The 15,929-nt window shown below is 40.3% G+C and overlaps 1 protein-coding gene across 2 annotated transcripts in view; it reads left to right on the top strand.

The window, feature by feature from the left end:
- The window catches only part of LOC146497172 (solute carrier organic anion transporter family member 5A1-like), a 59,246-nt gene that overhangs the window by 25,196 nt on the left and 18,121 nt on the right, over nt 1-15,929 (top strand). For both annotated transcript variants that reach the window (XM_085140640.1, XM_085140641.1), the window contains exons 3-5: nt 4,643-4,775; nt 8,762-8,982; nt 11,595-11,759. In XM_085140640.1, the coding sequence (XP_084996766.1) occupies nt 4,643-4,775; nt 8,762-8,982; nt 11,595-11,759 (519 nt within the window). The remainder of the gene's footprint in view (nt 1-4,642; nt 4,776-8,761; nt 8,983-11,594; nt 11,760-15,929) is intronic.

Raw genomic sequence — 15,929 nt, 5'->3', positions numbered from 1 at the left:
AAAGCCTCTGAGAAGATCAGATACATCACGTGAATTATTGGCTATGGGAATGAGACTTTAAAATTATACATAAGTCTGGATTATCAACAGTCAGTTTTTATTATTGAAAATGTTTCTGTTGAATAAAGTGTTTTTAAAAATAATAATTAATACCATATCAAAATGTTGTCATTATAGTTCAAGAAAATTTGCGATACTAATATTTATGACGATATAGAAAAAAAATACTGAAGTTTCAGTAATGAGGGGCATTTTTCAACGAGCTGCTGTCAGTGATGACACACTACCGAAATTGAATTGCGAGTTTACTGAAACAGGGTGGCAGCAGCAGCACTGTAACACAGCACGAGTCAAATGGAAGTACAGGTGGTGTTTCCCTGGAAATTTTAAGGAGACGTATAAAATAACAGCTTAACATGTTTCTTTTATAATAAGCAAAGTAACATAACTTTGTAACTCATCAAGAACTGAGCAGGTGTGCTGTATAAGTCCTGCTTTTCTTCCATGTAACACATCAGTCATTTCCACCTTCTCTCTTGGCTCTTGCTGTCAGACATGCCGAGGCTAGGAAACACAAACACATGGTGTTACTATAGCAATGATATCACATATGACACATGTCACATAAAAATATTCACAGGTTTATCACATACGATAAGATGTGGCACAGCTATAGTCATTACACTGTAGCTAGTCTTGGCGGTTTATCAAGACATTTAACTACTTTTTAACTGTTTTTCCAACCTATTGAATTGAGTTTTGTTTCTCCCAAAAAGATCTAGCAAAAAAGAAGAAATAAATCTCTGGGTAGTGACTTACTGCTTTGTAACTCAGCTGAGCAACAGCTCTCTCTGTGCCCTGTTTGTTCTGTGACTGAGCAGCAATGCTTCAGAGTGACAGAGAGCAGCAGTGCAGCGTGAGAGGGGAAAAAAACACTGAAAAAGTTATGCACACCGGTCATCTATCGAGCCATCCTCTTAATTGCTTATCCATCTTAGTGCCGTTAGGGGTGCTGGAGCCTATCTTTAAACAGCTTTGAATTATGAAAGCAAACCAGAGGACACCCACTGGACACAGGAAGAACATGCAAAATTTGCATGACTGGGGGAAGATAAAGAAAATGAACCTAATATTGTTTACTGAAGTCAAAGAGCCTGTTTTAAGTGTCGTGTGTAGTGAGAGAGAGATCCCAGCTCTTGTCTCATTGAAATAAAAACTCTCAACATGAACACAGAACAGAACTCAGCAGTTACTCTAAGGGTGTTAGTAACAGTGGGCTGTGATTACCCATGCAAACACTGGGAAAAAACACATATTTGCAAGAATCAACCACAACTTAAACTTGGTCCGTCCTGTGAAGAGCTACTGCAGAAGTGTTCTGTATTTAGGAAGATCAAATTATTTCTTTATTAATTAACAAGTATCCACAACTACACACTTCAGCACATGATCAAAAACGTAACATCACTGTAAGAGTGGCAAGTTGTTTGATTTGCACTATTTATAATAAGGCTTTTAAACCTTCATATAGTACATTGAAGTAAAAGCATGCTACATAAGTGAAAGTTAAGTGCATCTTGTTAAGTGTTAGTTTGGCAGCTTAATAAAATAAAAAATAAAAAAATGTCATTATGGACATCTTTGATTCTTTAAAAGAAGGTTAAAAGAACAGGAACACAACATTTACAACTGTGTTAAGAGACAAACATCTCAGTTTTAGTGTCATTCATGTGCCCCGTGCACCGTACTGTTTGTATTTAGATTGACTGAGTCACTTCCAGGCCACAAACACAGTGGAAACCATGTTACGCGTTCACAAGCACTAATATGACTGAAATAATCATCACAGGACTAAATTAGTGATTTGAAGTTAAACATGAACAGTGCCTTTTCACTTTCCAGACATGTTCCAAAAACATCTCAGTTATTCTACGAAATGAGTATCCACAAAAAAAGGACAGATAACAAAGTATAAGCAAGTAAACTTTAAACGCTCATACTTGTTGGTCAAAGTTTGTATCATTTGCTGCTGATTAGTAGCAAAAATGTAAAAGACAGATGTCAGAAAATATATGTCGTGTTCACTTAACAACAGTAAACAATAAAAAAATAGAAAAAAACAAAACAAAACTAAAGTGAAGTTAACAGTTTAAGCCATCACTGACGGAAACCCAGTGCTTCCAGTATTTCCCAGGACTCCCGGGACAGTTTTGGTTCAGATAATTTTCAGGTTCCTCCAGTGCCTGGCCCAGCTTTGAGTTCTTAAGTGCTTTCAACTCCAGCCAAGGAATTAAAGATTTTAATTCCCTCTAATTGGAGAAATCTTATTCGCAGCCTCAGCAGCCCCCTGATTGCACAGTCATATGATCTGCACACATGACACACACACACGACCTTTTGTAAATGGCTAGATTAGTTCTAGTGTTGCATAAGGCCTGCAGTTTGACAAATGTCATTGAGTTCAGTGTAATAGTTAAACTTTGACACAGAAGCTAAACAAAATGCACGATGCTGTAATTGTACCGGTTGTTCTCAATGCTAATGGAGTAGTCAGCATTCTGAGTCAGCATTTATTAGCTTTAAGTTCAACCTCGGGTTTTTACTTTCAGCCATGATGGCAGAGCAGTGCCCACTAATGCAAAGCTCACTCTTTTTCAGTTCAGTCCTCGTACCTGTCCATTTTCAGTGAAATGTTTTTTGTTTGTTAAGCCCCTTAACACTGACCTATGAGTCATTGCAGCATAAAAACGGCTCCTATCACAAGAGATGAACCAGTGTTCTAGTCACACATAATTGACAACTTCACAAAAACCCATTTTAAATGGTATTTTTAGGCCCTTCTTTATAGATTAAAAAAAAAAGTTATGTGTATGTAGTGGTATAGCCACCTTTTTATACAATCTATGGATGGATGGTTGCTTTTTCAGCATTCATTACAAAGGCTACGTTCACACTGCAGGCGAAAGCGCATCAAATCCGATTTTTTTGACCCTATGCGACCCATATCCGATCATGGTCTGACAGTGTGAACGGCACAAATCCGATATTTTCAAATCCGATCTGGGTCACTTTCATATGTGGTACTGAATCAGATACATATCTGATGTTTTAGAAAGCGACTTCTGTTTGATGGTCAAGTCGCATTAAATCCGTCTTTTACGTCACCGACACAAGACAGACGCTGATTATCAGCGCCGGAGAAGACATCGCGAACGCTTCCTGGCCATCCGGTGAAACTGTTGGGAAGACAACGTTGGAGGAACGTGAACATTTTATTTGTACTGTATAATCTGCAGATTCTGACAGAAATCTGCAACTATCCTTTGAAGCACCGCTCCTCTAAAACAGCAATAAGGATCATTATTAGGTTATTTACATTATTATTTAATAACAAAATAACTTAAAGCAAAAATTGGAAACATGAAGTCCGAAGTCTTTATATTAAGGGCCATCAGTCAAACAATACTGTTGCTCTGGGTCTAAACAGAGCGCGTTGTGTGTGACGTCTTCTTTTGCGCATGCGGGCCGCTTTGAGCGTTCACACTAGAGCGCGTTTGCTGTCGCATTTTATTTGTAGTGTGAACGAGCCGACAAAAAAATCGGATTTGATCAAAAAATCGGAATTGAGCATCAAGACCTGCAGTGTGAACGTAGCCAAAATGAAATCCAGTCATAGTACTCACAGTATTAAATCATTCCTCTGTCAATTATAGGTACTTGAAAAAAGTTTAGGATTTATTGAGGGGCAGCAGATGAACTCTGGGACATGTGCTGCAGTAAAACTAGTCTAGTGGCACTGCAGGAAAAGGGAAGTGTCTGACAAAGAATCGATTTTAGCCGTTTCCTAACCTGCCACCATCCCATCAGTCTTGGGATCCTGGTTGTAGCTAATGTCGTGTCGTGTGCTGCCTCCTTCAGTTTTCTCACTTAATACATACAAAAATAGTGCAAATTTGTGTTAAATCCGGGCAATCGTGGCTCAAGAGTTGGCAGTTCACCTTGTAATCGGAAGGTTGCCGGTTCGAGCCCCGGCTTGGACAGTCTCGGTCGTTCACCTACCACCTACTGGTGATGGCCAGAAGGGCCGATGGCACGATATGGCAGCCTCGCTTCTGTCAGTCTGCCCCAGGGCAGCTGTGGCTACAACTGTAGCTGCCTCCATCAGTGTGTGAATGTGTGTTTGAATGGGTGGATGACTGGTTGTGTAAAGCACTTTGGGGTCCCTAGGGGGGACTAGTAAAAGCGCTATACAAATACAGGCCATTTACCATTTAAATGACTTCTTCCTGCTTTGTGCTACATGTGAGAGAGAGGAACTACAAAATATCCAAACAGATTTTCTCAAACACGTTCACAGTTCATGTTTTAGCTCAGTTTTGGTCACATTAAAAAACTTCCAAAGCACCAGACAGCACAGTCAAAGATAAGAGCTTTTGATGGCCTTCAATAGAGATCGAGACCAAAACAAAGCAGAAAAGATGCATGAATGTTGGAGTTGATTTATCTGAACTGACTCCAGTGAGATGACGAGGCTGCTTTGTGTCTGCTGGATGTTGTTCAACTCTAAAAGTAGTTTTGATGTTCGGCCAAAACTCGCACACATTTAAAGTTCGAGCTCTCTGCTTCTCTCTGCTCTTTTCAGCCATCATGTACGTGATGGGAGCGCTGGGCCCAGCAGCTGGCTACCTGCTGGGTGGAGTCCTCATCGGCTTTTACGTGGACCCCAAGACTGTTGTCAACATCGACCAGAGTGATCCCCGCTTCATTGGAAACTGGTGAGAAGAGTCTGCCACGAGCCCATCGAAATGTAAAATATGTGTGTATGTTGAAGTCGGTGGTTTTTTATATAAATTTCCATTAAAGCAAATACACTCTGTGAGTATCACTACTATTACCAACACAGTAAGTTAAACATTTGTGTCTTCAGTGTGATTCACTGGGTTTAGTGCTGAAGCTCACAAACGGGGCACTGAAGAGTATCCTTCGAGTTTTTATCCCCAGTTTCTCAGAGTGTTAGTGGTAAATAAACTGTCTTACCTAAGTACAATACAATACAATACAACTTTATTTGTATAACACATTTAAAAGACCAGCGGTACACCAAAGTGCTTTACAATAAAAACAGGAAAATTAAGACAATAAATAAAAGACTATTAACAAAGTACCACATATGTCATCAGGTTAAGGGCACTAATTATACAACAATAAAAGGGAATATAAGAACAAAGTTACTAAGAACAGATATAGCTAAAAGATAAAGTACATAAATAAGAAATTGAACCAAATATAAAACAGGGACGCTAACTAGATGGAAAAGCTATGTTGAATAAATGAGTTTTTAAACAGGATTTAAAAGATAAAGCGGAGTCTGACGCACGGATAGCGATAGGAAGGTTGTTCAACAGATTCGGTGCAACCAGGGCAAAAGCACGGTCACCCCTAGATTTAAGTCTAGATCCAGGCTGAGCCAGGAGTAATTGGGCTGAAGACCCGAGGGCTCGCCCAGGGACATATAGACTAAGAAGATCTGCAAGATAACGAGGGGCTAAATTATTTATATTTTTAAAGGTGAGCAACAATATTTTAAATTCAATGCGATACTTACCAATGCAAATCAATAAGAACTGGGGTGATAGAGGCATGCTTTCTAGTGCCAGTCAGAAGGCGAGCCGCAGCATTCTGGACAAGCTGAAGTCTGTGAAGGAGAGCGGAGTGAAGACCAAAGTAGAGGGAGTTACAGTAATCCAATCTAGAAGTCACAAAAGCATGAATGAGCTTTTCAAGATCTTTGTGAGGGACATAGTGCTTAGCCTTAGCAATAAGGCGCAGCTGGTAAAAGCTAGATTTGATTACTGAAGACACTTGTTTGTTAAATTTGAAAGAGCTGTCCAGCAGAACCCCTAGGTCACTAACTTTCAGTTCATTAACACAGTACAGTTCAGTAGTGTCTTTCTTAATGAAAGTGCTAGAGACACACTTTAGTTGGTACCTGGGGTGGATTCTAAGTTAACCCTTTGGTGATGACCAATTTTGTGTTCTCCATTCTTTAAGCACCGGCACCGTTTCAAAAGTACCGGTTTGGCACCGGTATCGGATAAAACCTAAACGATACCCATCCCTACATCTGACAAAGGTCATTGCAAAACTAAGCTAGCTGGGGCTAGCTGCTTAGCAGCAACTCAGGTCTTTTACTAGTGAATTACAGCTAGCTTAAACTGGCCTCCTGCTGTACAGAACACCATGATTTTCTTTTTTATGTATAAAAACTACAACAATTGGATGAATGTATCTTATTAACCTGCTATCACCTTTTCACTTGTTACACTTCTAAAAAGATCTTAGAAAAAATGCAACTAAGGAAAAAAGGAAAAAAGAAACAGAAATGCTACAATTTAATACTTACAGTGGGGCAAAAAAGTATTTAGTCAGCCACCGATTGTGCAAGTTCGCCCACTTAAAATGATGACAGAGGTCAGTAATTTGCACCAGAGGTACACTTCAACTGTGAGAGACAGAATGTGAAAAAAAAATCCATGAATTCACATGGTAGGATTTGTAAAGAATTTATTCGTAAATCAGGGTGGAAAATAAGTATTTGGTCAATAACAAAAATACAACTCAATACTTTGTAACATAACCTTTGTTGGCAATAACAGAGGTCAAACGTTTACTATAGGTCTTTACCAGGTTTGCACACACAGTAGCTGGTATTTTGGCCCATTCCTCCATGCAGATCTTCTCAAGAGCAGTGATGTTTTGGGGCTGTCGCTGAGCAACACGGACTTTCAACTCCCGCCACAGATTTTCTATGGGGTTGAGGTCTGGAGACTGGCTAGGCCACTCCAGGACTTTCAAATGCTTCTTACGGAGCCACTCCTTTGTTGCCCGGGCGGTGTGTTTTGGATCATTGTCATGTTGGAAGACCCAGCCTCGTTTCATCTTCAAAGTTCTCACTGATGGAAGGAGGTTTTGGCTCAAAATCTCACGATACTTGGCCCCATTCATTCTGTCCTTAACACGGATCAGTCGTCCTGTCCCCTTGGCAGAAAAACAGCCCCATAGCATGATGTTTCCACCCCCATGCTTCACAGTAGGTATGGTGTTCTTGGGATGCAACTCAGTATTCTTCTTCCTCCAAACACGACGAGTTGAGTTTATACCAAAAAGTTCTACTTTGGTTTCATCTGACCACATGACATTCTCCCAATCCTCTGCTGTATCATCCATGTGCTCTCTGGCAAACTTCAGACGGGCCTGGACATGCACTGGCTTCAGCAGCGGAACACGTCTGGCACTGCGGGATTTGATTCCCTGCCGTTGTAGTGTGTTACTGATGGTGACCTTTGTTACTTTGGTCCCAGCTCTCTGCAGGTCATTCACCAGGTCCCCCCGTGTGGTTCTGGGATCTTTGCTCACCGTTCTCATGATCATTTTGACCCCACGGGATGAGATCTTGCGTGGAGCCCCAGATCGAGGGAGATTATCAGTGGTCTTGTATGTCTTCCATTTTCTGATGATTGCTCCCACAGTTGATTTTTTCACACCAATCTGCTTGCCTATTGTAGATTCACTCTTCCCAGTCTGGTGCAGGTCTACAATTCTTTTCCTGGTGTCCTTCGAAAGCTCTTTGGTCTTGGCCATGGCGGAGTTTGGAGTCTGACTGGTTGAGGCTGTGGACAGGTGTCTTTTATACAGATGATGAGGTCAAACAGGTGCCATTCATACAGGTAACGAGTGGGGGACAGAAAAGCTTCTTACAGAAGACGTTACAGGTCTGTGAGAGCCAGGGATTTTCCTTGTTTGAGGTGACCAAATACTTATTTTCCACCCTGATTTACGAATAAATTCTTTACAAATCCTACCATGTGAATTCATGGATTTTTTTTCACATTCTGTCTCTCACAGTTGAAGTGTACCTCTGGTGCAAATTACTGACCTCTGTCATCATTTTAAGTGGGGGAACTTGCACAATCGGTGGCTGACTAAATACTTTTTTGCCCCACTGTATGTCCACCAATTATAGAGTCGATCATTTATTTGCTGTATGTGACTCTAACAGTGTCGCATTCTTCCTGGTACAGGCTGTACTGCGGGAATATCTTGTTCTCTCGGCTTCCCCGTACTGTGGGTGCAGAGATGCAACGAGACCAACGTAGCTGTGAGCGCATCTGTGATTAAATGAGTCGCAGGACGGACGCACTTGGGCGGCTTTGTATGATAGACTCGGGCAGTAATAACAGACAGAGTGTACTTCACTCAACACCAAATAATAGACTCTGTTAAAGTCTGGAGGGGTAGAATACACTTTGTCCCTGTTCGTCTCTGTTAAATGTGCGAGAAGAGAAGGAAACCTCTCCCAACACGGTCGCATCTGAAAACAAACTCGGGGTTTGAATCCTTCCAAACCGAGACGTGTTTGGTCCTTAGGTCACGTTTTCGCACATATCATCCATCTGAAAATCTGTTGTTGTGTGTGAGATGTGGTTAGTCATCTATTTAGAGCTCTCACTGATGCCTTCCTCTGACTGACAGCATAATCAGTGACTCACAAGCGAACAGCCACGAGCTTTCTACATGAATTATAGGTGATGATAGCAGGAAGATGATGGTGTACCAGTTTATGTGCATATTAATGAGGCACACGAGATGATACCAAGTCTGAGGTTGACTCTTTGGTAGCAAAAGGAGTAAAAACGGACTCAGAATTTAATAAAAACATGTGTTTTTAATATTTTACTTCAATAATCTCTGGGCTGTGTAGGTGGAGCGGGTTCCTGCTGTGCGCCATAGCCATGCTGCTGGTCATCTTCCCCATGTTCACCTTCCCCAAGAAATTGCCGCCCCGACACAAGAAGAAGAAGAGGAGGAAAAAGCTGAGTCTGGACGACCTGTCCAGTGACGACGACGTCCTCAAGGAGAAGAGCAACAACAACAAGACCCAGACGGTCACTTCGTCCATGGGCTTTGGCAAGGACATCAAAGGTACTGGAAAATCGATGATGTCAACTATTAGAGGAGTGTTTCCCAGAACTATGAGGGTGTGGGCTGTTTAAATATAACTCTTTAGTTCAATTTATTGACCTTTAAAGACGAGTTCAGACGGTCTTTCAAGTCTAATGAATGCAGAACCCAAGTCAGCCTCCTCTAATTGAATAACAGAGTAGAGGCTTATCGTGTAACTGCAGCTGCCAGAGAAGAGAATAAAGCAGGAAGATTTCTACTATTCAGAGCCGTTTCTGAGAAATATGTTACCCTAAAAATCCGTTTGGGGCCACAAAACATATTTCAGCATTATAATGAAGGTGATACAGCTTATTGAGTGTAAATAACCCTGTGAGCATGTCAGTAATTCATATATTTTACCACATGTTTCTACTCTGCAATCCACAATTTTTTTATTTTCATTAAAGTAACATTGGGGTTTTTTTTGCATTTAGGAAACGTGACTAAACCAAAGAATTTGTCAGTTTTATTATGAAACAGTTGTGAAGTAGAGAGAAACAAAAACAGCTGTTAGCATTTTTAGGCCTACTTTGAAACAAAGTAGCTGTAACGCTAAGATGTCCCCTGTGAGTCCCAATTAACCACGTTAAAATTGTCCCAATTTAATAATTAGTAACAGGAACGGGATCATTAGGAATCCCAAATATATTTGGAGTAATTTTGACTGAAAGCGTACTGCTAAGCCAGCAGTGTTGGTGGTCAAAGCATGTAGATGTAGTGACATCACTGTTAAATTCTGACTTTCCTCCTTGACTTTCATTCTTTTGGATTTGGCATCTGTAGCTAGTCAGCAAAATTAAAAGAATAAGTAACCGGATGATACATGGAGGCAATGACACGCAAAATATAACAACTTTTTTTTCAGTACACAACAGTATCCAAAACAATAAAGGATGAAATGATTTCCTTAATCACGATCATCTAGTTTTCTTTCAAAGCCACGCGGTTCCACTGAGAATGAGCTAAAGAGCTTCAGTTTCGAGACGCCCGGGTTAAAGCAATAGCTACACTTTTTTTTTTTTTTTTAACATTATGTTTATTGACTTTTATATTACAGAACAAGCAAAGAATAATAGTACAGTTAACATGAGATTTATATTAAAGAACATAGTCCCAAAATAAACAAATATAAATTAAAAGAAACAACAACAATAATAATAAAAATAAATAAATAATAAAATAAAACAAAACCGATGCACAGCATGGGTAAAACAAACAAAGCAAGATGCGAACGAAAAATAAAAACAACAAAAACAAAGAAACCGATAACAAAGAAAAAAAGAAAAAAAAAACACACACACAAAGAAACCCAAAACTCAGCACCAAGTATCACTTTCTAAATTAATTCCCTTCATAATGTCTCAGAAACTCAGTTAAAGGTAACCATATTTCTTCAAAATCTACTCCCTTTCCTCTGACAATATAAGTAAGTCGTTCCAATACAATACATGATGCCATCTCCTTCACCCACATATGACTTGAGGGTACATCCACTTTCTTCCAATACAAAGATATTAAGCGCCTAGCTTGCAGGAGGCCAAAGTCAATTAATTTTAGCTGTCTGGTGCTAAAGTCACAGTTCTTTGGATATATACCCAACACACACATATAGCTACACTTTTAGTATAGAGAATAACTTCTTAAAATAGGATGGGTACAGAGTAGAAAGATATAAAACCATCAGTTATATATCTCAGCACGCACAGCAACAAGTGAGGCAACAACAGATGGTTTAGAGTCGATCGTTGTCCACAAAAGTCCTGTTTTTGTTTCGTGTTGACCCCGCTGAAAGCCACAAGCCGAAACAATGAAATGACCACATACTGCATTTGTTGCTGGAGCTTTAATCTCTTCAGGATTGCAACTAAATAAAAATATACTTTTTGCTACATCGCGGTAGCATCTTTGATGATTTAAGCAGACTTCGGTGTTGCTCAGGCAGCTCCTCATGAAAAGGTTTGACAGCAAAGTCAAGAGAACGTGTTACGTGTTACTGCAAGCTTTGTTTTTCTTCTGAGTGCTGCAGAGTTTGGAAAGAGAAGTCCAAATGGAGTTGGTTTCAGTGCCCCTCTTCACAGCACTGATTTAGGAACATTTAGCCAAGGGGGTGGTTAAAGTTTTCATTTGAAGTGCCAAATTAAGGAAGTAGTATTGAAGGCTTCAATTTTAGCTGTTGTTCATGATTGTGAGGATTTTTACAGGCAGCCCTTGAAGGGCTAAATGGTTCTCTTACCCCCGTGTGAAATATTTCATATTTATTTACGGCCACTTTTTCCCCAGTTGAGTGGTTTTATTTATTTTGTGATAGTACAGCTCTGTTTGTTTCTTGTCATATTTTCTGTACCCCTGAGAGTAGAAAAGCTACTCTAAACCTGTGTGCAAATGTGTACACATTTTGACAGCGTGCAGATTATGAGGACAGTTGAACTAAAGGGAACTCGTCAGTCTGTCTCAGCCATCTGTAGTTCAGACTGAATCACAAACGGATTTGCAAAAATCAGAAGGGTTTATTTTCACTGTTGTGACGCTGACAGAAAAAAAACAAAAGCTTTACTTTGTGTTCATGTCTTTTTTTCTTCACCCTCTTCCAGACCTGCCTAAAGCCGCAGTGAGGATCCTCAGCAATGTGACCTTCTTGTTTGTCAGCCTGTCCTACACGGCAGAGAGCGCCATCGTAACTGCTTTCATCACTTTCATCCCTAAATTCATCGAGTCTCAGTTTGGGATCCCTGCCTCCAATGCTAGCATCTACACCGGTGAGTTAAATGTACACATTTTAAAGAGCATTTCGCCTCACCATCCCACCTCTGAAATCCTGCAAAGACCGAAAACTGGGCTCAACTTTTTAAACTTGGAATTTATTTCTCATATTAAATGAAGCCTCCTGTGATTTTCCTGCAGACAGCATGCAGACAGACCAGAATATTCATACGACATCCAGGGCTTTAATTTGTGCAACTGCAGCGCTGGTTTTATCGGAGAGCAGAGCCAGAGAGGCTGTTACCCTAGTGCTGCAAGCCAGCACATTAATAATAAAGAAACTGCTGTTCTTCAAATGAAGGGGGCACCTGGGACGCTGAGCTGGAGCACTGAGTGCATCACACACAAAACATTAAGAAACACACAAAGATACAAGCACGTTAATGTCCTACATACACTCACAGTCACACGCCGATGCACATGCACACTTAAACGGGCTAATACTTTAGCTTAAACACAGAGTTTGAATGCTTGTTGTGCTGATTTTCTGTATTTGATCTGAACAACAATCTAGATGGATAAATAGCATTTCAATGTGTTAACGCATGGGTTTGTTTTTGGTGTGAACTGTCCTTTTAATTTGAAAATCCAACCTGAGGCGAGTGCTGCCTTGTATCAGGCGATGCATATAGAAGTGTACAGTCCTGTTTAAAGCCATCCCGTTGTTGTGGCTGATAAATAAAGCAGCTGAAATGAACATGACACTCGGGGCTCGCGACCTTTTTTAGTGGCTTTGGTTATTTTGGTAGACAAGAGCTGTTTGCAGTTGGACCACATGTGGAAGTCTGCGTAATGCTGTTGTTTATCAGGTTTGATGAACTCTGCACATGAAATAGCTTGCATGGTATACAAGTCTGTAAGAAGGAGTGCTTCAATTAGAGCAGGGGTGTCAAACATATGGAGGCTGGAACCTGTAAACTGAGAGCTGATTGGGACAAACATTTGACATTAAATATATATGCTGTGTATGTGTGGCCATTAATGTGACTCTTATTCACCACTGTGGGCCCTCATGAAACTGACTTGGACTATTTTAGGAACTGAAAAGTCAGAGTGAGGTCATTTGTGATTCCATTTCATCCCAGATTTAGGAAGTTATTTTGTTACTGGATAAAATATAAGGCTACTTACAGCTGCTCCCTTACTCACAGGGATAACTCCACACATTTAAGCTGGCAGACCCTCCTGATGCAGCCCCCAAGCCATTTGTGTCTCCTGAAATCAAACCGTGATCTTGAGCTATGCTAGTTAGTAATAATGATAATAATGAGAAACGTAAAGCGTTTCAGAAAACATTCGTCCATTGATTCTTTTTTTTTGCTGCTTACATGAGTCACAAGGGCGGCAGTCTAAGCAGAGATGCCCAAACTGGTCGCCTCCTCAGCCAGTCGTGTCCTGTCTCCAGATCTTCAGATTGTAAAGGACAAATTTATGATAGAAATTCTTTTTATAGTTAAAAATATCAGAACCGTACACACAGTGGAGTCAAAAATGACCCCACTCAGTCCCTCTAAATGATTCTCACTCTCTGCACGGATTATTCTTTGCTTTGAATTTATCATTTTAATAAAAAGAAAACGAGCAAAAACCAAAACAAAACTTTGCCCTTTTAAAAAATTGATTTTGATTGCTGTCGTCAAAGAACAGCACATCATTAGTCACACTTGTAGGTAACCATGAGTCATCTGAACTTTCCACACAAAAAACTCGATTACTGAAAGCGGAGTTTATAAACACCCAACAAACGAGTGTTTTTCACACTGGTTCTGCATTAATGTTGTTTATTCCTTTTAGCCACATTAGTATGATTTTTCTCCAGGAAATTACATCTTGTTATCAGAAATGTTTTAGTGTTTGAGTTGCATAACTGTCTCAGCTGTAGGCGGAGTGGGCTGTGAAGCCTGTGATTAGAACTGCCACTCATATATATTTTCAGAATATGCCATCCTCCGGTGAGTGAAATAAAATTATTTCTTGGGAACCTGCTCAAGAGTTTGTGAAGGTCCCAGGACCCCAATTTGGTATCCACAGCTCTTCACTTTAAGGGGCCTGAGTGGGTAGAGCAAAGCAGGAGCCCCCACCAGCCTGGAGTCACGGTGCTTTCCCTTCCATTATTCAGCAGAATAAGTAAGATAAAGTGTAGGATATAATTTTGTGCCCATGTCTTTAGAGTTAAATCCACAGTTTAGTGTTTTGTCCTCAACTGTGGAAAAAAATTCATACTTGGTTTTTGCAGTTTCCAATTTAGTGTCTTCTGTACTTTAAAGCCTTAGTGAAAGCACGTTGATGCTGTGTAGCCACACCTCTTTTAGCTTTAAACCTGCAAGTATCAAGAAAGAAACAGAAAATTCACCCACTGATCACTTGAAACTGTTCTTAGAGCCCCAAACTGATTTTGTTATCAGACACTGCGTTGGACATTTGAACACAGGTTACTTGCTTTAGGAGTCTGCCTCAAGTGGCCTTTAGAGGAACTGCAGTTTTGTGGCACTTGCACATATCGGCTTCAATTTCATCCCGAGATTTTGACGCTTGGTTTTGGATTTAAATGGCCAGTTAGTCTGTAATCCACGTGTCTTTAGTCATGCTGGCATTGTGTTTAACATTTCTAGAACAATCTTGAAAGTAGGGCAGGTTTTATTAAGGAGGAAGCATTGCTTACAGAGAACCAGACAGTGTGTTCAGCTTTTAATGACAGTCACTTAGGACCAGTGTTGGTCAAGTTACTTGAAAAAAGTAATCAGTAACTAATTACCAATTACTTCCCCAAAAAAGTAATCCCGTTACTTTACTGATTGCTTATTTTCAAAAGTAATTAATTACTTAGTTACTTAGTTACTTTTTAAAAACACAATTTACAACCTGAATAGGTGATAAAGTGATAGATCTTTCAGCCCAATTCTACTTTTTCTACATAATCCATCATACAAAATGTAATCAAATGGAAAAGTCTCTTTTTAAAACTTGTTTTATTAGTTTTAACCTTTTAACTTTATGCATCAAGCAAACATTAAATTTTTGACTTGAAGAAATTTGTTTAACCATTAAACTTATTTTCTGCACATTCCAGCACATAAACTAATTTTTTTTTGTGTGTTTACACTCAGTCTTTCAAATAGATGCAAGTAAAACACAGCAGAAAATAAATAAAGTTCATGACTAGCGGTCCTGTTGCTCTATTTTCACCTGTAAAGCAGGAGTGGGGTAGGCGGAGGTTTACCCTGGTGCAGGTGTGCCGCGGTCAGTGGAAGAATCCGCGAGTTTCTCTGTGAGTTTCCCATTACGTCATAGCGCACTCGGAGCTTGCTTGGAAGTTTAGGGGTTTTTTTCGCTGTAAAAAGAAGTTTTCTTCCCACGCACAACGGACACTAATGTTTTTGTCTCTTTTTATGGAATCAAACTCAAAGTAAGGTCAGTACTTCCACGCTTTAAATGCTGCACGCTCATACTCTCTCCTGCACTCGATATATTATCCATTGTTGATCTGCACACAGCTGTTGCCACGAACGTCGCACTCGCTTACGTCACTGTCATGAGACATTCTCGCAAAAAAAATCACGGTTTTAGCAACGCAGTAACGCAGTAACGCAGCGTTTCTACAGGAAAGTAACGGTAATCTAATTACTGTTTTTGCAATAGTAATCCCTTACTTTACTTGTTACCTGAAAAAAGTAATCAGATTACAGTAATGCGTTACAAGTAACGCGTTACTGCCCATCTCTGCTTAGGACTGAACAGATCTGGGGACTCCCTGAGGCTAACGGCTGGGCTTTTACCCTCGGGAACTACATACCTTTATGGACTTTTTCCTGTTATAATTCCCATTTAACAGGAATGCACACGTGATATATTACACATACCAACTAATTACAACTTGCAACAGCAGTGTTTTTTGTGTGTTGTTGGGTTCGTGATGTAGAGTTAAAAAAAACATGGAGCCACTACTCTGAGACAGAAGCTTCCTCCGTTAGACTCCATCTTCCAAGCTGAGAGGACAGACAGCTGCACAGGACACATTATCTAACACCTACTGAGTGAAGAGAGCATCTCCGCCTGGGTTAGAGGCTTCACTCCCTCCGAGGCTACCCACACTATAAATGTGTGCTGTCATGGCAATGCAAGGCTGCCCGGAGGCGGATGTTGTTGTGATCGCTGCGTTTTCTTTA

The sequence above is a fragment of the Neolamprologus multifasciatus genome, chromosome 18 (genome assembly GCF_963576455.1).
Source record: "Neolamprologus multifasciatus chromosome 18, fNeoMul1.2, whole genome shotgun sequence".
Lineage (NCBI taxonomy): Eukaryota > Metazoa > Chordata > Actinopteri > Cichliformes > Cichlidae > Neolamprologus > Neolamprologus multifasciatus.
Note: the sequence above shows the minus strand (reverse complement) of the source record. Positions and strands in the feature narration are given on the sequence as shown.